The sequence below is a fragment of the Budorcas taxicolor genome, chromosome 2 (assembly GCF_023091745.1).
Source record: "Budorcas taxicolor isolate Tak-1 chromosome 2, Takin1.1, whole genome shotgun sequence".
Lineage (NCBI taxonomy): Eukaryota > Metazoa > Chordata > Mammalia > Artiodactyla > Bovidae > Budorcas > Budorcas taxicolor.
Genome location: NC_068911.1, coordinates 61202058 through 61229713, shown reverse-complemented (window position 1 = coordinate 61229713; position 27656 = coordinate 61202058). Strand labels below are relative to the sequence as shown.

The following is a 27656-nucleotide window of genomic DNA, read 5'->3' as shown; positions in this document are numbered from 1 at the left end:
AACATAACAAATCAAAACTCTCGAACAGTGGATAAATAAAAAAATAAACACAAAAACTAAATAATAAAATGATAAAATTTTGCATTTAAAACAGATTAAAATTATTTAGTACATAATATTTTATAAAATGATTCTAAGAATATATGAGTATATACATATACCATGTAGTTATACATATGAATATACACGTATATACGCAGTTGTGGGGAATAGCATTTTTTAAAGAATATCAGCTGTTAGGTTTTCTTGAACACGAGGTACAGGGAAAAAAGAAATAGTAACTTTTAAATAAAAACACATTATAGTCTTTGAAGGAAAAAATATGCAGTTAAGTAACCATGTAGAATATTAAGAGTTTGATTAATTTACTAACACTTGTCCTGGGTTCCTCTTTACATTAAAAAATGCATTTACTATAGTTCTAAAATTAAAATATCATTCAAGACACTTTTCTGAAGGACTGTAAGTTCAAACAAAGATGTCACTGAAGTGGCATCAAGCCTGTGGTCTAATGCCACTGAATGGCACCAAATTTTGAAAATAATTACTTACCACATTTTGATTAATAAGATGTGCCACAAATTTTGAAGCTGTCAGACAAAGTGGCTGAAAAGGGAAATTAGAGACAAAGTTAATCTATAAACTAAAACCAGTTTTCATTTTTCTATAGAGTCTACAGTTTACTTACACACTCTCCTTAAAATATGTAACATGCAAGGTAATTTTAATGTGTTATAAAATAAAAATTAGTATATGTGAAAACATGCCATTTCTGGATGAACAGAAATCAACATTGCTTACTAAGGCTGATACTTATGGTTTATTAGTCTATTATCTATAGCAGTCTACTTACAAGTCCATCACATATACCTTATCATTTCTCCGATAGCCTTTTCGAAAATTAAGAATTAATCTTTTGAGGATTAACTCTCCAATTTGTGGAAATTTTGAGTTGATAATTGCCACTAATGCTGCATAAACGTGGGTGAAGATTGGAGAAGCACTCTGTGCTTGCAAAACAGATCTGGATAGCAGGCCTCTGGTTAAAAAAGAAAAGAAAAGGAGTCAACAATACTCACTGATTTCATCAGAAGGAAAAAAATTCACCTAAAATCCAGCTATATTCAGTTCAGTTCAGTTCAGTCACTCAGTCGTGTTTGACTCCGCGACCCCATGAACTGCAGTACGCCAGGACTCCCTGTTGGCATCACCAACTCCCGAAGTTCACCCAAACTCATGTGCATTGAGTCGGTGATGCCATCCAGCCATCTCATCCTCTGTCATCCCTTTCTCCTCCTACCCCCAATCCCTTCCAGCATCAGGGTCTTTACCAATGAGTCAACTCTTCCCATGAGGTGGCCAAAGTACTGGAGTTTGAGCCTCATCATCAGTCCTTCCAAAGAATACCCAGGACTTGTCTCCTTTAGGATGGACTGGTTGGATCTTTTTGCAGTCCATGGGACTCACAAGAGTCTTCTCCAACATCACAGTTCAAAAGCATCAATTCTTGGCATTCAGCTTTCTTCACAGTCCAACTCTCACATCCATACATGACCACTGGAAAAACTATAGCCTTGACTAGACGGACCTTTGTTGGCAAAGTAATGTCTCTGCTTTTTAATATGCTATCTAGAGTGGTCATAACTTTCCTTCCAAGGAGTAAGCGTCTTTTAATTTCATGGCTGCAATCACCATCTGCAGTGATTTTGGAGCCCAGAAAAATAAAGTCAGCCACTGTTTCCACATCTATTTGCCATGAAGTGATGAGACCAGATGCCATGATCTTAGTTTTCTGAATGTTGAGCTTTAAGCCAACTTTTTCACTCTCCTCTTTCACTTTCATCAAGAGGCTTCTTAGTTCCTCTTCACTTTCTGCCGTAAGGATGGTGTCATCTGCATATCTCAGGTTATTGATATTTCTCCCAGCAATCTTGATTCCAGCTATATTCAGTTCAATTCAGTTCAGTTGCTCAGTCGTGTCCGACTCTTTGCGACCCCGTGAATCGCAGCACGCCACGCCTCCCTGTCCATCACCAACTCCCGGAGTTCACTCAGACGTCCATCAAGTCAGTGATGCCATCTAGCCAACTCATCCTCTGTCGTCCCCTTCTCCTCCTGCCCTCAATCCCTCTCAGCATCAGAGTCTTTTCTAATGAGTCAACTCTTCGCATGAAGTGGCCAAAGTACTGGAGTTTCAGCTTTAGCATCATTCCTTCCAAAGAACACCCAGGACTGATCTCCTTCAGAATGGACTGGTTGGATCTCCTTGCAGTCCAAGGGACTCTCAAGAGTATTCTCCAACACCACACTTCAAAAGCATCAACTCTTTGGCACTCAGCTTTCTTCACAGTCCAACTCTCACATCCATACATGACCACAGGAAAAACCATAGCCTTGACTAGACGGACCTTAGTTGGCAAAGTAATGTCTCTGCTTTTGAATATACTATCTAGGTTGGTCATAACTTTTCTTCCAAGGAGTAAGCGTCTTTTAATTACTTCTCTGTAAACCATCATAAAAGCTATATAAGAACTAAATTTTCACTACCCTTATCTAAAGGAAGAAATTGTCTTACTAATAAAACTGATTTTGAGGAAATAAAATTTCAATCTGTACTTATATAAAATAGATTTAATATAATATTTTTCAAAAAATTTTTTCTCTAAATATAAATCTTCTTTTCCAGTTGCTGTTCATTACATCTATTCATGAATTTAAGTTCTTAACTTCTTATATTAATTCACTTAACATTATCAAAAGTGAAGGGAGAAAAGACCTGCTTCAAAAGTACTGAACTTTGACTTAAAGTAAAATTTCCACTATAAGCCCATCATTCATATAAATTAATTCTGCGATTAAAGACAAATCTGGGTGGTTTCCACCTAAAAGACAGGCTTAAGTCTATTGTTCATGAAAATAAAAGTGAAAACAATATTCCTAAGAGAGATAAAGACATAACGTAAGCACTGCAGAAATAATGCTAAAACAAGGACAGGAATATGAAAGCTCCTACCTTCCAACTCATTTTGAAATGGACATGTTTCTATCAATGTATACATTTGATAAGAAGAGAGATACAAAATGGGCTAACTGTAGAATTATTTTTACCAATGTAATAACAGATAGTTAGACAATTGTCAAAAGGCAGAAAAACTATGTCTTCATAGTTATCAGGTGTAGGTATGACATCTGAATCACTAGAGTGGAAAATGGAAAAAGAGAACTCAGCTTATAAACTGTAATATCTTAAATTACCCTTGTAACTTTTGAGTCTGCTTCTTCCTGAATAAAATGAGAGTGCTTTCCTGTGGCTGCCTCCCAGTCACCTTACTAACCCCTACAAGGTGCTACATTTTACTTTACATATATATCCCAAACTTCTGCACTGATGATCTAGGTCATATGGGAAAATAGTCCTCAGATTTTAAAATAAATAGAACATAGAATATTTCCATTTCCTAATGAGTTAAAATATCACAACTACTTAAAAACCACACAGAAAATGGTTGTTATTCCCTTCTGCTTTTGTAAAATTCATTACTTATCTTTCTCATTTCTTTCACATTCCCACTTTGCTTTCATTAGAAATTAAACTGGTGTGAGGAGCAATTTGTGTATATATAAAGAAATTAAATATTTATTTTTCTTCATGAGTTTAAATTATTGGAAGTATTCAGTCAATAAATAACTGTGCCAAAATCATTATGTGACATCAAAGCTTCTCAAACAGTAAAAACACCATATAAGCTCTAACAGTTGAGTTTAAGTTATTTGTTAGTAGCTTACATATTTATAACAACTGCATTTTAAATACTCCTTGAAATTTTCTTTGAAATGTAGTATAATAAATGATTATTTTTCATGTAGATATTATTTTCCATTGAAAAAGTGCTATGAAATATTACAAATAAAACAGCCAAGGCTTACCTTCCTCTAACTATATTTTCTTGAAGAAGTTCTTGAATAATAATACTGATATTGGAAATGTTGACTTTGTTGATCAGGCCATTGATAGATTTCTTCAAGGCTTCCCAGCTCATCCTCTGGTATGCTAAGCTAAAAAGAATTGATTTTAATAAAGGTGAAATCTCCATCAACAATTACAGTAACAAGAGGTTATAAGAACACAAAATACTTAGTGTTCCTTTATTTTTGAAATAATTTTCACAAAATGACCCAAAAGAACAATAAAATATATGACCACATGGATATAGAGATTATACCTAAACCATATCTTATTCTCCATACATGATATTCATGTACAAATTCCTTTTAATAACATAATAAAATAAAACAAGGATATGTAAGGATAACATTGTTCTTATGTTCATGTATATGTGTGTTAGTTCCTTGGGAGTGTCTGACTCTTCGCAAACCCACAGACTGTAGCCCACCAGGCTCCTCCATTCATGGAATTTTCCAGGCAAGAGTACTGGAATGGGTTGCCATTTCCTTCTCCAGTCCATATATATTGTAATTTAAAACATTTATTAGTTAGATTCAGTACATGTTTATTTTATAACACTTAATTTCCTAAACTTGCCTTTAAAGGAAATGTTTTAAAGTAAAAGCAACAATTTTTTATTTAAATTACAATATATAATACCTAAATACAAGCTGTAAAAAGGAAATTTGGTATTATGTTCCTTCTCATAAAAGCATGACAGAAGAAAAAAATTAAGTTTTAAACTATAAAGAAATAGTATTAATTATAGAAAAAGGGAAAGTCATACAAAATCATGGAACTGAAAGACTGTACTAAGTATATTAAAGAACATCTCTATATTTACGCAGTAGTCCCACAGGCTTATTAGCTGAATGCTAGACGGCTACACTGTTGGTTTTTTTTAACTTAGAGCACAGGTAAATTATTTAGTCTAAATGGGTTTCTTTAGGTTGAACTGGTAATATCTAAGGTCTTTTAAAGCTCAAATTCTACAGTTTTTATAATTATTTCTCTGTGGAATACGATTTCAGGTGCAAAATGTTTCAACCTTTCATTTCTCTGGCAGTCTGGTGAAGGTAATGAACTTCTTAGAATAATGTGTATAAACATATAGGATAACAAAGGATACCAGTCATACTGAAATAGAGCTTTCAAAGGATGAAAAGAACAAAAGTTTGATATTCCAAGTGCTTTTTAACACATTATATAGCAAGAAGTGGTAGTAGGCGTAACAGCTTCTTTAATTCACAAGTAGCATAAACGGTATTTTGAGGTATTTGTAACAAATAGTCTGTTAATACTATGGTCTGCTGCCTACATTCCTGATAGAAATGTTAAACTACATCAATTTTAAAAGATGCAATTATTTCCAATTTACATTCATGGAGTGCCTGAATTTTATCCAATGACCTCTTGAAAGTCTATAGCTTAAGATTCCCTGTTTTGAACCCTCCTACACTGCTGATGATTGACTATGCCAAGGCCTTTGACTGTGTGGATCACAATAAGCTGTGGAAAATTCTGAAAGGGATGGGAATACCAGACCACCTGACCTGCCTCTTGAGAAACCTATATGCAGGTCAGGAAGCAACAGTTAGAACTGGACATGGAACAACAGACTGGTTCCAAATAGGAAAAGGAGTACGTCAAGGCTGTATATTGTCACCCTGCTTATTTAACTTCTCTGCAGAGTACATCATGAGAAATGCTGGGCTGGAAGAAGCACAAGCTGGAATCAAGGCTGCCAGGAGAAATATCACTAACCTCAGATATGCAGATGACACCACCCTTATGGCAGAAAGTGAAGAGGAACTAAGAAGCCTCTTGATGAAAGTGAAAGAGGAGAGTGGAAAAAGTTGGCTTAAAGCTCAACATTCAGAAAACGAAGATCATGGCATCTGGTCCCATCACTTCATGGCAAATAGATGGGGAAACAGTGGAAACAGTGGCTGACTTTATTTTTCTGGGCTCCAAAATCACTGCAGATGGTGACTGCAGCCATGAAATTAAAAGATGCTTCTCCTTGGAAGGAAAGTTATGACCAACTTAGATAGCATATTCAAAAGCAGAGACATTACTTTGCCAACAAAGGTCTGTCTAGTCAAGGCTACGATTTTTCCTGTGGTCATGTATGGATGTGAGAGTTGGACTGTGAAGAAAGCTGAGCGCTGAAGAATTGATGTGTTTGAACTGTGGTGTTGGAGAAGACTCTTGAGAGTCCCTTGGACTGCAAGGAGATCCAACCAGTCCATCCTAAAGGAGATCAGTCCTGAGTGTTCATTGGAGGGACTGATGCTGAGGCTGAAACTCCAATACTTTGGCCACCTGATGCAAACAGTTGACTCACTGGAAAGGACCCTGATGCTAGGAGGGATGGTGGGCAGGAGGAGAAGGGGACGATAAAGGATGAGATGGCTGGATGGCATCACCGACTCGATGGACATGAGTTTGGGTAAACTCCAGGAGTTGAAAAGGGAGGCCTGGCGTGCTGAGATTCATGGGGTCGCAAAGAGCTGGACACGACTGAGTGACTGAACTGACTGACTGACTGACACTGTTGATGGGAATGTAAACTAGAGCAGCCACTATTGTGAACAGTATGGAGGTTCCTTAAATAGAGTTACCATATGATCCAGGAAGCCTAATTCTGGACATACATCCAGAAAAGACAAAAACTGTAATTTGCAAAGATACATGCACCCCAATGTTCACAGTGGCACTATTTATTAACACAGTAGTTAAAACATGGAAGCTAAGTGTCCATCAACAGATGAACGTATAAAAAAGATGCAGTATGTCTACACCATGGAATATGACTCATCCATAAAAAAGAACGGAATATTGCCATTCGTAGCAACACGCATGAACCAAGAGATTATTATACTAAGTGAAGTAAGTCAGAGAAAGACAAATATTCTATCGCTTACACGTGAAATATAAAAAAATAATACAAATAAACTTATCTACAAAAGAGAAACAGATTCACAGATACAGAAAGCAAATCTATGGTTACCAAGTGGAAGGCAAGGGAGGGATAAATTAGGATTATGGGATTAACTGATACACATAAAGTAAACAACAAGAATTTACTCTGTAGCACAGGGAACTATATTCAATATCTTATAATACATAAAACAAAAGAATCTGAAAAAGAATATGTAACTGGGTCACTTTGCTATATAACTGAAACTAACACAATATTATAAATTAACTATGGTGGTGGTGGTTTAGTCGTTAAATTGTGTTCGACTCTTGCGACCCCATGTCTGTAGCCTGCCAGGCTCCTCTGTCCATGGGATTCTCCAGGCAAGACTACTGGAGTGGGCTGCCATTTTCTTTTCCAGGGGATCTTCCCAACCCAGAGATCAAACCTGGATCTCCTGCGTTACAGGCAGACTCTTTACCAACTGAGCTACAAGGAAAGTCCCCAAATACTTTAATGAAATCAAAAACAGAAAGAAAAAAGAACTCCTGTTTTAGAGTGCTATACCAGGTGTATCAAGGAGGTGGTGGTAAGAGCTGTCTACACTGGTAAGAAACCTGGTTTTATCACTGACACTGTCATCAGCAAACACTGAAGATAAAAAGCAGACTGCAGTTAATTTCATTACTGTTTCTAAATTCTCTATAGATTGCACATTCCCTTTCTGCCTGCATCTGAGGTGGAACTCCTGCCCTCAACCCAACCCTTTGGTATGCTACTATATAGAGTAGTTAAGATTTATGGATTAACAACTAGCCTGATCAATAAGATACTGCTGATACATAATCACAAACTCTTCCATTAAACTCTGATCAACAGATAATAATCAAGTACAACTGTACTTCTTAATTAGGAAACCTACAATGAACCTGATTTAGTATCTACTGAGGAAAGACTACACTTCTACTTCTGTTTCCTTTATAGCCTATAGGCAGAGTTCAACTGTATATAAAATCATCTTCTAAGAATCTGCTTAAAATTGCATATATTATGGATTCTGCCCACATTACAAAGAAGACTCGGAGATTAATGACAATGCTTTCAATCTTTTACAGTTAGGATTGCTTTGAATGGGGTCAGAGACAGTAAATATTTTTCACTAATACTTCCACTACTGCCTCCTATAAGAGCAGCATGCCTGCATCATCATGAAGCTCCCAAAACCCACACAAGCAACTTCCAAATCCCTTCTCTACATAACACTGCAGGCATCACTACCAAGTGCTAGTCTATGAAACATTAAGAAAAACTTAATTGTTTTAATGTCATTTAAATGTCCCCTTTTAGCTCATAAATTTTTTATATTTCAAATATTTATAACTTATTTTATAAAAGTGACATTTCTACCTCAAGCTAATACTTACAACAAATTTATATTTAATTTCTATAAGGTTCTCAAGTACTCTTAAGTTGCATGAAAATACACAAGAAAGATATAGAAGACTTTCTTGACTCACCTGGAATCTGTTTTTCTTATAAGTATACCTACCTTCTATCACAATCTTTTTCTTGACTACCTGGCAACTGAGTGACCATTTCAATCTTGGGCCATAGTTTTCTTGGTTATTATCTCATTTCACTAGAGAAAAAGGCCTTGAAAACAGCTGCACTTTTCTATATAGTTTCTCATCATTTCAATTATTTTGAAAAGGGAAGGAAAGGTACTTAAAGAGAGAATGGTCACATATGAATTTTGATTATTTGCCTCAATGCGGCAAAAACTATAAGATGTTATGTTCTAAAAAAAGTAGGGAAAAGAGAAACCGTCAACTGCTTCACAGGTTAGTATAAGGGCTGACAAACTCACCCAAGAGCCAAATTTAGCCTATAGCCTGTTTTTGCAAATAAAGCTTTATTGGAACACAGCCCTTCTCATTTGTGTACATGTTTTATCTATGGCTATGTTCAATATAATAGTGAAGCATGCATCCTCAAGTTACGTCCAACTCTTTGAGATCCCATGGACTGTAACCCGCCAGGCTCCTCTGTCCTTAGCATTTCCCAGACAAGAATACTAGAGTGGGTTGCCCTTTCCTCCTCCAGGAAATCTTCCCGACCCAGGGACTGAACGCACGTCTCTTACATCTCCTGCACTGGCAGGTGGATTCTTTACCACTGTGCCACCTGGGAAGCCCTGTAATGGTGAAGGGGAGTAGCTACAACAGACAGGATAATGCATAAAGCCTAAAATATTTACTATCTGCTCTTTTGTAGAAAAAGTTTCCCGATTCCTGGTTTGGTATAACTAGAAAGATCCATTTTAGTTCTAAAATATCAATAGTACTCTTGATTATCAATGAAAAATGGATACCACTAATAAGCATACAACTACAAAAGAAATGGTTTGAAAACAGTAAAAACAAAAAAAAGATAAGTGACCTTTCCTCAGACTTTTCCACTCATTCATGCAAAAATTAAAGACGTTAAGAGCTACTGTCAGGGAAAGTATTAAGCAGTGCTCCAATGGAGCTTCTGAAGGCAGGAAGGAAAGAAGTATAATTTGCGGTCTCTATCATTAGGGACCCTGCATGTAAATTCTCAAGAGTCAAGCTTAATTGGAACACAGATGACTTTTTTCAGTGAGAGTGTCACCGCCTTTTATACTTAGTGATATTGACATGCCTGTTTTTATCTGTAATCTGTTCCTGCATCATTCTGAGTTTGGCAGGAGGAATATACGCTCCACCAGTGCGAGTAAGAAGAGGATCCAGCTCCTCTTTCTTCTTCTTTGCAGTAGGTTCATCCTGAGCAGAGGAACTCTGGGTTACCGATGGTTCTGGGCTTCTTCTCCCAGGAGATGGTGACTTCCGGGACCTCTTCCGATCCACACCTCTTTCTCTGCGTTTCTCTCGGTCTCTACCTCTGTAACACATTTTTTTGATGGAGAAAAGATGACACAAAATACATTCTTAAATGAACTGCATACCAAATGAGTGAGACCATTGGGGGGCCACAGATTCAGATAAGGAAAAGGGGTTTGGCAGTGCCTCACAGAGAAAATGTAACTTAAACTAGGTCATCAAGGCTCAAGAGGATTTACGTTGGGGGCAAGGTGGCGAGGGGGTGGGGAGAAGGGAGGATGGCATTCTGCAACTAGTAGAAGACAGAATAACTACTAAAAAACTGAGCAAGGTTATTTAGGCCAGAATAAGTCGAAATAATAAAGAATAATGTATAACAGCAGTTGGAAAGATGAGTTCGAGTCAGACTATAAAATCTTAAAAGACAAGCAACAGACTAAGATTTTTATCCTGCAAGTGATAAGAAATCATTAATAATTTCTGAGTGGGATAGCAACATGAAAATAGTGTTTTCCAAAGACAAACTGGCCTGTGATGTATGTGATAAGTTGTATAAAGGAGAAACCAGAGTTAACCTCCAATAATAGCAATTTAGGAGTGAGACTGTTATCATAAATTGTAATTTGAAATTGTTTCCTGATAGAACTGACAATTTATTATAAATCTCAAAATCAGAAGCTTCTGATTACTTTAGACAATGTGAAAAAATAAACCATTTTCTAGCCACAAAAACTCTTCCCTACTAATGCAGGTGACTATCCTTTGTAAAATGATTATTTAATGTTTTCAAACTATTAAGAAATAGCAAGAAAGAATGAATCTTTGCTGTCTGCTCTCTTTCCCCAGTGAGAGTTTGTCCACTTGGCTGCTTGCTACATACATCTGCCTAGAAGCTCAGATTATTCTGCTCATGCTTTGTGCAACCATGAGTTATATGAATAACTATCACTGTACTACCAGGAAAGCACTTGGTAGATTTTACCTAAATCTAGAGGGTATATTTGAAATAATATGTTTTAATACATGGAAAAGAGTGCTTCTAGGCACCTTCCCAGGTAGCTGTGGAGAAACTGTTTTCCAGCTAAAGCACCTGAGTGACTGCCCCATGAAGACACAGTCTGTACCTACCAACACAATGTGAACAGTGGTAGCGGGGAAAGTGGTTCCAAATAGAAACCCTAACTAGTCGAAGAGGTGCTCTGAAATCTAGCCACTGCTTTGTAAATGAGTTGAAAATTTTACATCTACAGGAAAAAGCAACTCATTTTATATCTATTCTCTGTAGAGAATAGCTACAGAAGGAATTTACTGACACTGGTTATGATTCTTCTGAGAAACACCAGGTAAGACTGCTTGTTGGCTGGTAAAATTGTGTCCTTATACAATTATAGTGTTTCTCCTTCAGAGTGCAGAAGTAATAGTCTTCTCAGTCTAAACAGAAATATTTCTCTTCAAGTGTTTTTGTACTGTTAGCCTTTATAGTCTACATAATAAACAATGTGCTTACTTTACAGTGTGTGTGGATCAAATCAAACTTTGTATACATACACTGGGCTAGACAAGGAATTATAGTGATGTAATACAGTCATGGGTACGGATATAAACATAGGCTCTGGAGTCAGAATTGAGCTCAAATCTCAGCTTCATTATCTATTAGACAGGTAACAGCAACCTGAGGTAACAATCAGTTCTAACCCACTTCTTTATATGTAAATTGTGAGATATAGTATCTAGTATATAAGAATTTTGACAGCATTTGAGATGGTATGAGAATGCCTAGCTCACCAATTATGGTGGTAGCAGTTGCTCTTTTTAAAGGTGACTGCAGATAAACCTGTCTTTTGCAGATTAATTTAATCTGACATTTATAAGGACAGGTTACATGTTAGAAAGTAAGCAGTGAAAAGGAAATTTTGGCTGCAGATATCAAATAATGTGTTTGGTTCCAAACTATGGAGAAATCTGATTAAAATTCTAGTGTGGTATAGTCTGGGTAGTCATGGAATAGACGATATGAGAGAGACGTCAAAAAGGATACAGAACTACGTGAACAACAGTACATGGTAGGCAAGTTTTGGAAACCAGATGACTAATAAAGTGGGCAGTCAAGTTCTCTAAGACTCAAGTAAGAATAATTTATACTTAGAAAATGGTAACTTCATTCTCAATGTCCCTCTGCCATTATGTAAATTAAGATCACTCAATATCATAAATCACTTTTATTCAGTAAAAAATCTCAGAAACTCATATATGCCAATTCCTCACAGAGCACAGTATAATGAATAAAAGCTTGAGACCTAGAGTCAGACAGACGAGGACTTGTCACTGACACACTTATAAAACGTGAACAAATGAATTAACTTCTCTAAGCTTCATTTTTTTCATCTATAAAAGTCATATATTTATTGCAATAAGAAGTTAATTCACATTAAGTCCTTATTAGAAAGCCTGGCACATAAAAACATCCACTTAATGCTAGCTGTGATTATTATTATGCACAAAGAAAATTTAAACAAGTATGTTTCTATAGTTAAAATATCCAATACTAACCGTGACTCCATGCTACTATCATAAGAACGTTCTCTCCTTGAACGCTCATAGTCTGACCTGCTGGAATCAAAGTAGCCTCTATCCCGAGGAGATCTTTCTTGTTCTATGTACCTAACACATAAAATAAGAAAACCAAAGTTACAAGTTGAAAACAATGATGTTACACTTAGAAAAGTCATATATTGGTAATGGTGATATAACTCTGTGACTGTACAAAGTCTATCAGGTGGATCTTAACAGATTATTTTGTTGACATCTATTCAGTTCGTCATGATTATAAAAGCTTCCCGCTGGTATGCAACAAATCAACTCCTGGAATTCACTTAACCAGGCTTGACATCCTGGGCATACTGTCCTTAGCAGAAGATACATATTTGCATATCATATACAGTTTAGTGGGGACAAAGCTATCCTCCTGCTGTCTAGCTGGCTCATTTTATCAAAGTACTGAATAGTGTCATTGGTTGTCCTCCACTGGTTGTCAACCACTAGTGTCATTGGTTGGCCTCCATAAAATCCAGTTATTCCACTCCAAAAGGCTATCTTTATCAGCTCCTATTCTTAAAATCATGTTATTAGATATCTGTGACAATGGACTGAATGATCAGCAAACAGGGATAGTTAGTATAAGATCTGCCTTTTGAATCTCAAAAGTCAACAAAATCAGAGAACCTTAACAGAAGTTAATACATACACACATGATAAATATACACAGTAACAAAATCTATGTCTCATATGCATATCTACAATTTATTTGCATATACACATATGTGTGCGTATGTCTATAGAGAGATTTTCTAAAATATATATATAGGGAGGAGGTGATCCATGAAAGACGATAAGTAGGTGCAGAACACAGTAATTAACTTGTGTATAAAGCAAAGGTTTTTTGAGACAGCAGAATGGAATATGAACAAAGTGCATAGGGAATAAGAGATCAGACAACTGAAAGAAAATTTAGAGGATGCTTCTCCTTTCATAAACTCTTTTTCAAGGTTATAGCTTACTAAGTGAAATAACTGAAGTCATACTATGAAGGCATGATGAACATTAATGGTAACATTTCTGAGCCTTTGAACTTAACACAATTACGATAAGATACATATAAAAACATTTTGAAAACTATAAAGAGCCGTGTAAATATAAAGGATTAGTATTAACAGTAAAAGCACTTCAAAATAATGTGATTTCAACTAAACTTTCCAATTTATAAACTTCTATGCAGTATTTGACATATTAAAATTATTCTCCTTCACCTAAAAAATTTCAAAAAAATCTAGAATTATTTACTAGAAATTCCTAGAATAGTTATTCAAGGATGATCTGTTCTCAACCCCACTCAAGTAATATTTCTTGTAAAACCATCAAAGAAAGTTATTAACCCTAAAATTAGAAATCTAAGAGCTAAATAATTTCTTAAACTTGTCATTAAAATCTTGAGTGGTATTTAGAACACATAAAATTGTTTACCTGTCTTCTGGAGAGGAGGTCCTTTGATATGAATTATAATTTTCCCGTCTGTCATGACCAGAAGAATGCTTTCAATGGAAAAAAAGAGGGGAAGGGAAATTTTAAAATTCTGTTAAAAAAACATACGGACAACAACATATGTATCTTGGAAACGAGAAGTGCTTTAAAAATTATTTCAAAATATGCTTTTAAACATAAAAATAATTTATACTACCTAAATAGTATATAAGATAAAACAAAATTTTCAGGCCATCCCAGGTAAATGTCTGTTGCAGTTATCTGTTTACTATAGATCAAATACTGTCTTTAAACAACAACAACAACAAAAAAAACTCAAGGTTTAATAGGAGAAAATAATTCTCAAATTTTCGATGCCACTTAGCTAATATTTTATTTCTATGAAATGAGATTTGGATAGTAAAGAATCTGCCTGTAATGCGGGAGACCCAGGTTCAATCCCTGGGTTGGGAAAATCCCCTGAAGAAAGGAATGGCTACCCACTCCAGTATTTTGGTCTGGAGAACTTTATGGACAGAGGAGCCTGGCAGGCTACAGTCCACCGGTTGCAAAGAGTCAGACACCACCGAGCTACTAACACTTTTACTTTCAATAAGATTTAAATTTATAGAACACCATTTTTATAAAGGCCTTTCCTGGTGAAAACCATGACCAAAGGATGGAGGTTTTATTGCAAGAACTCACTTCTGTGGTTATACCCACGTCTTTCATAACTGCACTTATGTTATTATCTCCTTTGGCTTAAGAAAACCACATTAGTCCAGGTTACCAAATCTGGACAAAACAAAAGAGACTAACATATTTATGAAAATTCATTTTGGTTTTCAGCAAACATATTTAAGTGTCTGGTACAGCATGTATGACACTATGGTAGGCTGTAAAGATTTTAAAAATATGACTTGTAAAATATAGCTCCTAAGCTAAATCCTTTGAAAAATAACATACAAAAAGATAACTTCAATGTAATATGAGGCTGAAGATACATGTCACAATGAGAGAGAGATATGAATTATCCAGTTTAAGAACATATTCTAATTTAAAAATCCAAATACACTTAAGATGCCAAAATATTTATACACAGGTAAATTTTTAAACCAGCTATAAAAATATTCATATTGACAAACTTATTTTTAAGAATTAAAATGATTTTAATTAACTGAAAGGAAATACAGTATGTTTTCAAAGAATCTTAATCTTGAAATCTAAGAAAAAAATAACTCAAATAATGAGTAATTTGTTCCACATACTGACATGCTTGCCTCCTTAAAGGGAAAAATATACATTCAAAAATTGAAAATTATACTGCAAAGAAATGTAAACAAGCTCCAACATCCTCTTATGTTACTGCTGTCAGTGGCTCAGTCATGTCCCAACTCTTTGACCCCACTGACTGTAGCCAAGCTTCTCTGTCCAGTCAAGAATACTGGTTGCCATTCCCTGCTCCAGCGGATCTTCCTGACCCAGGGACTGAACCTGGGTCTCCTGTATTGCAGGTGGATTCTTTACTGTCCGAGTCACCAGGGCAGCCTCGCTCTTATGTTATGACTAATTAGCAGCAGTTTGAGTCTATTATCACAAGTAAATTAATTGCTAATACAATCTCCTTAAGTATTGAATTTTTTGACTAATATATACTAATTAGACTAATGGGTGCTGGTGAACAAACGTGATCAAAATTTATAATTTAAGGTAGTCAGTCTGGCTATATTTTATACTGAGTGCAAACATCTTAAAATCTGGTTTCTAATATGTTTAACTTTTAAAAATTCTTTCACTGGGCAGGCAGCAAAATTAAGTATAATTGTTCAATACATATGACACAGGCTTCCATAAAACTTGACATCAAGATACTAAACCAAATATGGAGCACAAGATTCATGCAATTCATGGTAACGTCAAACACAGTATTTACTTATTTTTTATAAGACACACCCGTTCCTCCAGCCTAGATACTCTGGGGGATACAAAAGATAGGAAAAACCTTCAAGGAGATTAGGATCTTAGAGGAGAGATGATTAGAAAGCTTTCTACAGTTAAAAACACCAGATTATAAGTGAGACAGATAGAGAATGGGGAGGAGAAGAGGGAGGAGCGGGGAGAGAGAGAAAACAATAAAACTGCACTCTCTACTTTTCTTTTACAGGACATGACAATTATTTTGATTACATTAGGGAGAAGGCCTCAATTCTGTGCTAATGATTTTTAACACATCTCCACAACATCTGTTGTGAGCAAGAGGGAGAAATCAAAAATACTGAAGTCGTGACTCAGGATTTCATAAATGCCATCAAGTTAACCAATGGCTGGCACATATAGCCAGTGCTAACAGGAGATCTTAAGTCGGAACAAGCACTGGGGTACACGGTACCAAGAGTGACAGTGAGTTAAGGGGAACTTGAACTGGGTTTCAGTACATTTTACTTCGTGAAAAATTTCAGTTTGACCCAAATAATAACAACCTGAATTTCCCTCTTTCCCTTATTATAGAGGTTAGATTTGAAGTCAGAGCAGTAGTTGATGGCAATATATCATTGAAATTACCTTTAAAAATTCTCTAAATCTTTCCTTAAGCAAAGCAAATAATGGTACACTGAGCAGTCGTCTGTGACAATGTAGATAGCAGTGTGAGGAGGTAATAGGAGCAGGAAGCCTGTGACCAGAGGCTCTGAACATCCCTTAGGCTCAGGGAACAAGTCTTTAGAGCAAAAAGAGAGGAGAGGCTGGAAGAGTTAGGGAGCTTGCCTCTAACTGGCTAAGGAAGCTACGTAAAGTCAGTGGAAAAATAAGGGATCCTCAGCTGAAGCCTCCTGAACCTTACAGACGAGGCCTCAGAACATGAAGAGAGGATCTGAGATAAGAATGGGCCCAACCCAGCTAGTAGCCAACAAGATGGAGAGAGGAAGGCAAACGAAACTGAAAACTGGCTGAAGAGGGCTGAGCCACTAAGTGCGAACACCTTGCTGGGGACATTTCCCAGGCTAGGGTGATGCCCCAGAAGACCCATGTGGACGACAAAAGGAACACGTGGAGAGGCCCAGTCTGACAGAAACAGAAGAGGACTCAGAAAGACTGAACACTTCTCACTCTGTGTTAAAGGCAGAGACTGAGCTGACTGCTCTTGTCTAACATGGCTCAGTCAAGAGCCAGTTCTGCACAAGGTCTCCTTTCTCCTTAGGTCCCCAGCTCCTATCACAGTCTGCCACCTACTACGCCACAATTAAGTGTTTAACTGTCAGTGGAGCAATAAATACAAGTTCCAAAGAGGCAGGTTTCAGAACACTACATGCAGGTATCTACTGACAGACGGCGCCAGCTTCCGGGACAGCGAGCCCCCTGCCAAAGGAAATATGTAAGCACAGGCTGGATGTCTACCTAGGACGGAGGCCTGGAGAGTGTCTTCTCATACTCAAAAGAGGTTTGAAGAGATGGCAACAGAGCCTGTCTCGGTCCGTAAGCACATCAATTCATTTTATTAAGCATTTACCACACCTCAAGCGTGGTACCTGGTGCCTGCTGTAAAGGAGCTCCTATCTCACACTAAAGTCGGTTTCGGGGTGCAGAGGTGGTGGAGGGGAAAGGAGATGTGTCTGTCTTTATAATCAAATAAAAATCCACCTTCCCCTTTACTGACTCCAAGATACAGGAAGTAACGTGCCTGCTTGTAGATCTACGGACTACACACATTGGCAAGTAGATCTGTGCAGCTGAAATGAAAATGAAGGATAATGGTTTGCTCTTCTGCCAAGTCCACTCAGGCAGAGGAACAGGTCTGAAGAAGGTGGGGTTACAATCCCTGTGACCACTCTGACTACCTCTACTGTTCTACTCTTCTCACAACCTGCTCCAGCCACACTGGACTCTTCAGTTTTGCCTCAGCGTTCCTTTTGCCTAGCACACTCCTCTCCTAGACATCTACTGGGCTAACTCCCTCATTTCCTTCAAGTGTGTGCTCAAAAAGGCCCCCTTTCACTGGGCCCTCCCTATTAAAAGCTGCATCATCCAACTGCTACTGATCAACCCTACCCTACTTCTTTTCTCCATAACACAATCTAGCATTTAACACTGAAAATACTATATAATCCACTTACATATTAAGTGTATGGTCTATTTGCTTTCTCCACCACTAGAATGCAAACTCTATAAGACCATGGAATCCTGTTTTGTTCACCATTTTACCCAAAGTGCTCAAAACAATCACTGGGACATAGTAAGAATTCAGTGAATATTTGGTGAATAAATGAATGTATAATGTCTATAAACTACAGCACAAAATAAGCAGCCCATTTATGCATCTGCAATATGCAACAAGAGACTCACTTGTAGACAGGCATGCAAAAACTGTGACCAGCTGAGAAAGAAGACAATCATCTTCCATTTTAGACTCATGCAGGAAATAAAGCTCTTTAAGAAGAATGGCGCAATTTCCTGCTGTTTGTTATTCTTCTTTTATACATACATGCTCACTCACATATACTTTCTTGATTTACACACACATGCACACACTCATACACATGTGTGTGCACACACACACACACACACCCTCCTCCACCCCTGTATGTTCTCTCAACCTACCACGTGGCCATCTGGCCAAATATCTAGAGTTGAAATTGTGTTAAGTTCAATATGTGTGCGACACAACTCTACTGTCTGGTCCTACCATCCTAATTATATAAACGCATTTTTGTTTAAAGGGTAGATAAACGACTACAAGTTTATGTTCTTTATTATAAGGTTCAAACACTTACCTTTATTTGTGCCACACTACTTTTCATTTTCTTTGGCCAGTTGATCTGATATGTCAAAGACTCCTTAAGTCAGCCCAAATAAATACCAAACAGGATGAATTCCTTGACAGTTTACCTTTCTGTCTGCAAATGTCACCTATAAAATATACCAAAATAAACTTTTGTTAACACTAATAAGAAGTGCGTAAAATGACGATATGTCATTATTTTGGTAATTTTTGAAAAATGCTGAACTCATAGTTATGTTCATATACGACTGCCATTCAAGTATTTTATAAGAACTGCGTATCAATAGTTTATAATTTATGGTATGGTGTAAGGTAATGAAATCACAAAAGTGAAATAGAAAAAAAAAATTAAAAGAGGTAGAGAATATAGAGTAAAAACTGTGCTCAGCACCAAAATAACTGAAAACAATTTTAAATAAACCTAGTTTGAATTGGAGAAAAGATGATACAGATTATCTCGTCCAATCCTTCATTTTAAGGATAAGAACACTGTCAGATAAGTCATTTCAATGTTCTAAGTTATAACAGTGTTCTAAGCTATAAAACAAGCTGGCAGTGGACTAGAAACCTAGCTTAAGGACACCTGACTAGGTATTGTTTTCACTGAACCACATATACAAATAATCTAGGTGCTATAAAGTACAGTGATACAGAGTTGCCATCACTTAATGCAGTTGGGGAGGTATATAAATCACTAAGTAAAGGAAAGTTTCCTTTACCATGGTTATCATGCTATCTAGATTAGTAAAAACAAAATATAGCTGATTCTTCACAAACGTGTCAATCTACAAAGTACAACTGCAATCTAACATTGCTCAGGGACTCCCAGAGCAGAGAGAGCCAGAGAAGCGAAGTCCCATGTGCTCAATATACTCTCTCAAATTTCTGACTACACCTGCACCCACACACATACTAAACCCACACACACTGAACAGAGTCCTGCTCAGGATCACAGAACTGAACAGACATGTGAACAACTCAAGATACAGATGGGTTCAAGGGACAGAATTTGCAACTTAAGCCTTATTAAATAATTGCCTAAAGGGTCACCATTCCTCAGGGGAATACAACAGAATCCAAAGTCTTAATAGAATAGCAAAATGTCCAGGATATAATTAAAAAATAACTTATCAGATAACTGTGGCCCAATCTTGAGAAAAAAGACAATCAATCAAACAAAGCCAATACTGAGACACCAACCCAGATGCTGAAATTAGCATAAGAGGTTTTCAAAGCATAGTCAAAAGTGAAAAGGAAAACATGCTTGTAAGGAAAAACATAGAAAATTTCAGGGAAAAAAACCCCAAAACAAAAAATGAACCAAACTGAAATCCAAGGACTGAAAAATACATGAAGCAAAAAAATTCACTGGACATACTTAAGAGCAAAATGGAGATAAAGGAAAGCCAATAAGTTTGATGTAAAATCATTAGAAATTATCCAATTTAAAGAATAGAGAGAGAAATCTTAATGAACTATACCAGGGATATGTGGGACAATATAAATGGGCATTGTGTAATTAAAGTACAAGAAGGAAAGAGAGAAAGAATGGGACAGAAGAAATATTTCAAGAAATAACAGCCAAGATATACCCAAATGTGATGAAAGACACAAATTTACAGATTCAAGAAGCATGAACACTCGCCAACAGTATTAAGAAAACCACACTTACACAAATAGTTAAATATGCTGCTGCCGCTAAGTTGTTTCAGTCCTGTCCAACTCTTGTGCAACCCCACAGACAGCAGCTCACCAAGCTCCCCCGTCCCTGGGATTCTCCAGGCAAGAACACTGGAGTGGGTTGCCATTTCCTTCTCCAATGCATGAAAGTGAAAAGTGAAAGTGAAGTCGCTCAGTTGTGTCCGACTCCTAGCGACCCCATGTATTGCAGACCACCAGGCTCCTCCATCCATCCATGGGATTTTCCAGGCAAGAGTACTGGAGTGGGGTGCCATCACCTTCTCCGAGTTATATATAGTAGTCAGTAATCAAACTGCTGAAAACTAAAGATAAAGAGAAAATCCTGAGAGCAGCAAGAAGAGAAAACAACACACTATATAAGGGGAATAATTCAGATTATCTCTGACTTTTCTTTAGAAACTAAGGAGACCAAAAGACAGTAGAATAATCTTTAAAGTGCTGAAAGATTAAGAAACTGTTAGCTTCCAGCAAAAATAATCTTAAGAATGAAGATGAAATAAAGACATGTTTTCTGACTGAACAAAGCAAACAAAAACAACTAAGAGAAACCAAGAGAATGTATCAGCAGCAGACCTGCACTGCAAGAAATGCTAAGGGAAATAATACCAGAGAGAAGTATGGATTTTCAAAAAGGAAAGAATAACACTGGAAAAGGTAACTTTCTCAAGAAATATAAAAATTACTTTTTCCTTTATCTAAAATACACAGATCTGTTTAAAGCTGAAACTATGTTGGAGAAAACTCTTGAGAGTCCCTTGGACTGCAAGGAGATCCAACCAGTCCATCCTAAAGGAGATCAGTCCTGAATATTTATTGGAAGGATTGATGCTGAAGCTGAAACTCCAATAACCTGGCCACCCGATGCGAAGAACTGACTCATTTGAAAAGACCCTGATGCTGGGAAAGACTGAAGGCAGGAGGAGAAGGGGACAACAGAGGATGAGACGGGTTGGATGGCATCACTGACTCTATAGACATGAGTTTGAGTAAACTCCTGGAGTTGGTGATGGACAAGGAGGCCTGGCGTGCTGCAGTCCACAGAGTCACAAAGAGTTGGACACGACTGAGCGACTGAATTGAACTATAATGTCTTGAGAGGGCATAGTGTATGTATGCAGATATATGTGGACTAAAATGGACCTACATGAGGCAACGTTTCTGATTTTTTTCTGAGGCAGTACAATATGAACTCTAAGAAGCTTGTGAAAAGTTAAGGATAGACATTATGTTCTCTAGAGAAAATGACCAAAAAAAATGTAAATAAATATAACTAAAATGTCTACAGATAAATTAAAACGGAGTTAAAAAAATTATTTATAAAGGCAGGAGAGAAGGAACAGAAGAACAAAAAACAGAGAGGACAAAAAGAAAAAAATAAGATGGCAAACTTAACTAACTCTATGAATTATGTCAAATATTAATGAACAAACATTTCTAATTAAAACACAGAAGCTACTCCTCCCTCACCTCAGGTAACACAGCCTTGAAGGTATATCCTAGACTATAATCTAGTCTTGTCTAGATTGTAGGTCCCACTTGCCTCCTCAAAATGACTCATTTGCCATACACAAATCACATGATTCTTTTCAAAGATCCTGTTTTTACAGCTATAAAAAAAAATTTTTATTCAACAAACTTTTGCCCAAAGGTAATGGTATTTTTTTCTAACCTCTACTAGCACCATCATTATATTCTAGCATATCCTTATCATCTAGTATTATTTATATATACATTTATTCAATAACAACAAACATTTATTGCACTTGTATTTTGCCAGGCATCCTTCTAAGAACTGGGTAGACAGCAATAAACAATCCTAACAAAATTCCCTGCCCACATGGAGCTTACTTATAAATTTATTTATAGATTAACTTATAAAAAGTAAAGTTACTTTATTTACAAAAAGTAAATCTATAATGATAAGCAAAGCACTCAGCTGCTAATAAAGCAAAGTGGCTGGCTGGGTTTTTTTTATACATGTCATTTCAGATCATTACTTAATACTGTAAAACAAGATCTCGAAGTCACTATGTTTAAAAAAAACAAAGTGGAATATGAAAACCTGCATGGCTGGAGAATTACTTATACATATATTGGGGCCCACCTGACTTACTTAGAAGATCCGTATACAGGGGTGGAGGTGGAGGGCGGGATACCTAGGCACACTGGTTTTACAAAGGCATCCCCAAGGTAATTCCAATATCCAACTCTCAAGATTTCTCAGCTTTCCAATTCTGAACGAGAAACTGGTTATCAATTTGTCTTAAATCATGAGTCAAATACAGGACTCCACAGCTTATCTACTTTGTAGTGAAGAACTTAAGACATAAACCATTTGAAAAGGGAAACATAAATTTCAAACATTAATCCTTAACTCACTGATAAAAAGCACATACATGTATGTAAAAAACAAAAACCAGTATCAGTGCTTTTTAAATCTGAGAAATTCTGGGCACAACTCATAGGGAGAAAATTCTCACTCATAATGCACTGATGGCCAGAGCACAGGCTTTTTGGAGCTTAGGACATCAGCCATGATAATTAAAGTAACAGTATCTACTACAATGGGCTTCCTAGGTGGTGCTTTTGGTAAAGAACTTGCTGCCAATCCAGGAGATATAAGAGATGGGGGGTTTGATCCGCGAGTCAGGAAGATCAACCCACTCCAGTATTCAGAATCCCATAGACAGAGGAGCCTGCCAGGCTGCAGTCCATAGCGTCGCAAAGAGTCGGACACGAGACTGAAATGACTTTAGCACGCACGTATCTGCTATAACATGATCACAAACACAAATTTAAGCACTGAACTGGAGTCATCCAGATGACAAAATATGTTCATGAAACACTTTTATTACCCTTAAAATGAAAATGAAACATGAAAAATTGAGAGAGGGCAAGAAAAAAACCTGCATCAAAATTCAGTCTTCCTGTGTAAACTAGATATGTATCTGATAACAGTAATTGTTTCAATGATTATGTACCTCTCAAGTTAAAAAACGCATATACACAGACTGGAGTAAACAGTAAAAATTTTCTTGCCCGTAGGCTTAAATATGCTTATTAACTGTGAGATCCGGAACATATTTAATGTAAAAATTAAAAGCCTAGAGAACTGTTAATGTCCTTACATTCATAATTTGCCCCTACTCCCAGGATGATACTATATGATACCTCAATAGAGCGTTCCATTCTCTTCTATTTTAATAATGTTGTTGTACAAATTAATTGGGGCTTCCCCAGTGGCACAGTGGTAAAGAATCTGCCTGCCAATGTGGGAGACACAAGAGACGCGAACTGGACTGCTAGGTCAGGAAGACCCCCTGGAGTAGGAAATGGCAACCCACTCCAGTATTCTTGGCTGGAAAATTCCATAGACAGAGGAGCCTGGAGAACGACAGTCCATGGGGTACGACTGGGCACTCACACACAGACACCCCGCCACCACCACAAATTAACTGAGTCACTTTTTGTCCATAGGAGCTTTTGTTCCTTCCTTACATTCACCAAGACTCCCTCTATGAACTAGGCTCAAGAACTGAATTGTCCAAATTGAAGCTCAAAAGAATCTAATCTAAGTAAAAGACACTGCCCAGTACTCTTTACTTTTTGCAGGGAATATGCTGGTGGATACTGCTGCCATCAATCACCTGTGACTAATTTTCAGGACTTCTCTGATCCAGAAGGAGAAAACACAGAAGACAGAACGAGGCCCTCCTTCAACAGACGCTAGACACCAGTGACTGTCACAGACTCATTTGCATTATTTTTGTTCTTGATCCTCTTATTTTTTTTTCCCCTCTCTGCTAGCTGACACTACTAAATCAGCACTATACAATGGAACTTTCTGCACTGATGGAAAGGTTCTTTTTCTGTACTGTCAGTAGCCACTATACCAATACAAGGCGTGCTCACTGGCCACATGCAGCTATTGAGAACTTCAAATATACCTAGTGGAAATGAGAAAATTAATTTTATATTATTTTAATTAAGTTTATATTTAAATATGAATAGCCACACTTTCACTTTTCACTTTCCTACACTGGAAAAGGAAATGGCACCCTACTCCAGTGTTCTTGCCTGGAGAATCCCAGGGATGGCAGAGCCTGGTGGGCTGCGGTCTATGGGGTCGCACAGAATCGGACACGACTGAAGTGACTTAGCAGCAGCAGCAGCAACCACATGTGGCTACTGGTTACCATACTAAGCAACACAATTCTAAATGATTAGCAGACACTGGAGGCTTTTAGTTAGGGCATTCTGAATCCTTGTTTTGACAATCTCCAGATATGATACTCAAATTTCTCCAAGCCAGCCTTCAATAATAAATGAACTGCGAACTTCCAGACGTTCAAGCTGGTTTTAGAAAAGGCAGAGGAAACAGAGATCAAATTGCCAGCATCCTCTGGATCATCAAAAAAGCAAGAGAGTTCAGGAGAAATATCTATTTCTGCTTTATTGACCATGCCAAAGCCTTTGACTGTGTGGATCATAACACACTGTGGAAAATCCTCAAAGAGGTGGGAATACCAGACCACCTGACATGCCTCTTGAGAAATATGTATGCAGGTCAGGAAGCAACAGTTAGAACTGAACATAGAACAGACTGGTTCCAAATAGAAAAAGGAGTACATCAAGGCTGTGTATTGTCACCCTGCTTATTTAACTTATATGCAGAGTACACCATGAGAAACGCTGGGGTGGAAGAAACACAAGCTGGAATCAAGGCTGCCAGGAGAAATATCACTAACCTCAGATATGCAGATGACACTACCTGTATGACAGAAAGTGACGAATAACTAAAGAGCCTCTTGGTGAAAGTGAAAGAGGAGGGTGAAAAACTTGGCTTAAAGCTCCGCATTCAGAAAACGAAGATCATGGCATCCAGTCCCATCACTTCATGGCAAATAGATGGGGAAACAGTGGAAACAGTGTCAGACTTTATTTTTTGGGCTCCAAAATCACTGCAGATGGTGACTGTAGCCATGAAATTAAAAGACGCTTACCCCTTGGAAGGAAAGCTATGACCAACCTAGACAGAATATTAAAAAGCAGAGACATGACTTTGCAATAAAGGTCCATCTAGTCAAGGCTATGGTTTTTCCAGTGGTCATGTATGGATGTGAGAGTTGGACTATAAAGAAAGCTGAGCACCAAAGAACTGATCCTTTTGAACTGAGGTGTTGGATAAGACTCTTGAGAGTACCTTGGACTGCAAGGAGATCCAACCAGTCCATCCCAAGGGAAATCAGTCCCGAGTGTTCACTGGAAGAACCGATGTTGAAGCTGAAACTCCAATACTTTGGCCACTTGATGTGAAGAACTGATTCATTTGAAAAGACCCTGATGTTGGGAAAGACTGAAGGTGGGAGGAGAAGGGGACGACAGAGGATGAGATGGTTGGATGGCATCACTGACTCAATGGACGTGAGTTTAAGCAAATTCCTGGAGTTGTTGATGGATAGGGAGGCCTGGCATGCTGTAGTCCACGGGGTTGCAAAGAGGTGGATACGACTGAGCGACTGAACTGAACTGAACTGAAGATATGATACTAATTAATTCTTCAGATACTGGCAAAAGTTTAAAAAAAAAAACTCATATCCAAATTAACGGGAGAAGTCAATTTGGTTATTTTCCATGACAGATTCAGATCATGAGAAATAAGGAATATAATAATCCTCGTCCTAGAGTTTGTCTATGTTTTAATCATCAGTGTGTGATCTCCACAGTCTTAAACGCTGCTTTGCAGCTGCTATGATGACAAATAATCATTTTACATAAACAACAAGAAAAGCCTGGCATTAGAGATATTATTACCATCACAAACTTCATATACCATCCTGGGCCACTGAACAACAGTGAAGAAAGCGATTGATCACATCTCCAGAAGATGAATGATCTATCCTTTAGCTTAGACTGAGTAACAAGAAGGGGTACTGATAAAATGGGAGAAAACAAAAAAAACAACCTGCTGACAGCCAAGAATTGACACCGACACAGAAACCACAACTTCTAGAATGGATTTCCACCGATTTGCCAAAGGGAAAAATTATGCCACTCTCAGCTGTAGCTCATGGAGTCACAAACAGTCAAACACGACTGACTGACTGAACTAAACTGAACTGAAGTCATCATATAGAACATGGATTATCTGAGGTCAAATTCTGTTCAGTCCCATCTGACCCGCACAGAATGATGTGGGCATGCACTCATGTGTTCTTAAGATATGCCCACTTACTGTTCCACCAACTCTTTAGTTTACAAATTCTGTCTTGTCTACAAATGCCTGCCAAGACCAGATATCTGATGAGCACTAAGTACATTATTGGGGATTTTTTATTGATGGGCTTTAACATACAAGACAAATGAAACACTTTCTTCAACAATTTGATGACATGGGGGACAAAAAAAGAAAGAAATGGGTGGTACAACTGTTAAAAGAGGCTTAACAGACTGCACACATGTAATGTGTGGACTGAATTTAGATCCAAACTTGAACAATTTGCCCTACTCTATAATGGGGTGTGTTTATATAGTAGGATCCATGCTAACCTGAAATGAACACTAACTCAATTGACTAATATCCTCTATGCAGTCTTTCTTCCAAATAAAGGAGGCAGACTGGAGGTCTCTTCCCTTAATGGGGGACAAAATAATGGAAGAGAACACTTTCTAGTCCAGTTTAATACTATGAACTTGCTGAAAAGTATTATATGCACATCACGGTTTTCTGGGTAGAAGAATGAGAACAGAGTGGGATCTGGACTTTCAGAAGTACTTAAATCCATACAGATAAACATATTTTCAACCCAAGAGTACTTACCTTAGCATGTACATAAAATAAAATGTATTTCAAAATCAGCCTTAACCTATATACCTATACAGTGTATACTATATACCTATATAGCCTTTACCTATATAGTTCTAGTTCTAGTTCAGTCGCTCAGCCGTGTCCAACTCTTTGCGACCCCATGAATCGCAGCACGCCAGGCCTCCCTGTCCATCACCAACTCCTGGAGTTCACTCAGACTCACGTCCATCGAGTCTGTGATGCCATCCAGCCATCTCATCCCCGGTCGTCCCCTTCTCCTCCTACCCCCAATCCCTCCCAGCATCAGAGTCTTTTCCAATGAGTCAACTCTTCGCATGAGGTGGCCAAAATACTGCGGTTTCAGCTTTAGCATCATTCCTTCCAAAGAAATCCCAGGGCTGATCTCCTTCAGAATGGACTGGTTGGATCTCCTTGCAGTCCAAGGGACCCTCAAGAGTCTTCTCCAACACCACAGTTCAAAGGCATCAATTCTTCGGCGCTCAGCCTTCTTCACAGTCCAACTCTCACATCCATACATGACCACAGGAAAAACCATAGCCTTGACTAGATGGACCTTAGTCGGCAAAGTAACGTCTCTGCTTTTGAATATACCATCTAGGTTGGTC

General features: G+C 37.6%; 1 protein-coding gene across 1 annotated transcript in view; it reads right to left on the bottom strand.

Annotated features, from left to right (window-relative positions):
* Positions 1–18651, bottom strand: part of CWC22 (CWC22 spliceosome associated protein homolog) — a 45130-nt gene extending 26479 nt beyond the window's left edge. Inside the window, exons 1-7 of the mRNA XM_052635781.1 lie at positions 18514–18651; positions 13751–13818; positions 12281–12391; positions 9552–9791; positions 3928–4056; positions 871–1039; positions 553–606 (exon numbers count right to left, since the gene is read on the bottom strand). Coding sequence (XP_052491741.1) covers positions 553–606; positions 871–1039; positions 3928–4056; positions 9552–9791; positions 12281–12391; positions 13751–13818; positions 18514–18540 — 798 coding nt within the window. The 5' untranslated portion in view covers positions 18541–18651. The remainder of the gene's footprint in view (positions 1–552; positions 607–870; positions 1040–3927; positions 4057–9551; positions 9792–12280; positions 12392–13750; positions 13819–18513) is intronic.
* Positions 18652–27656: the final 9005 nt, after the last annotated feature.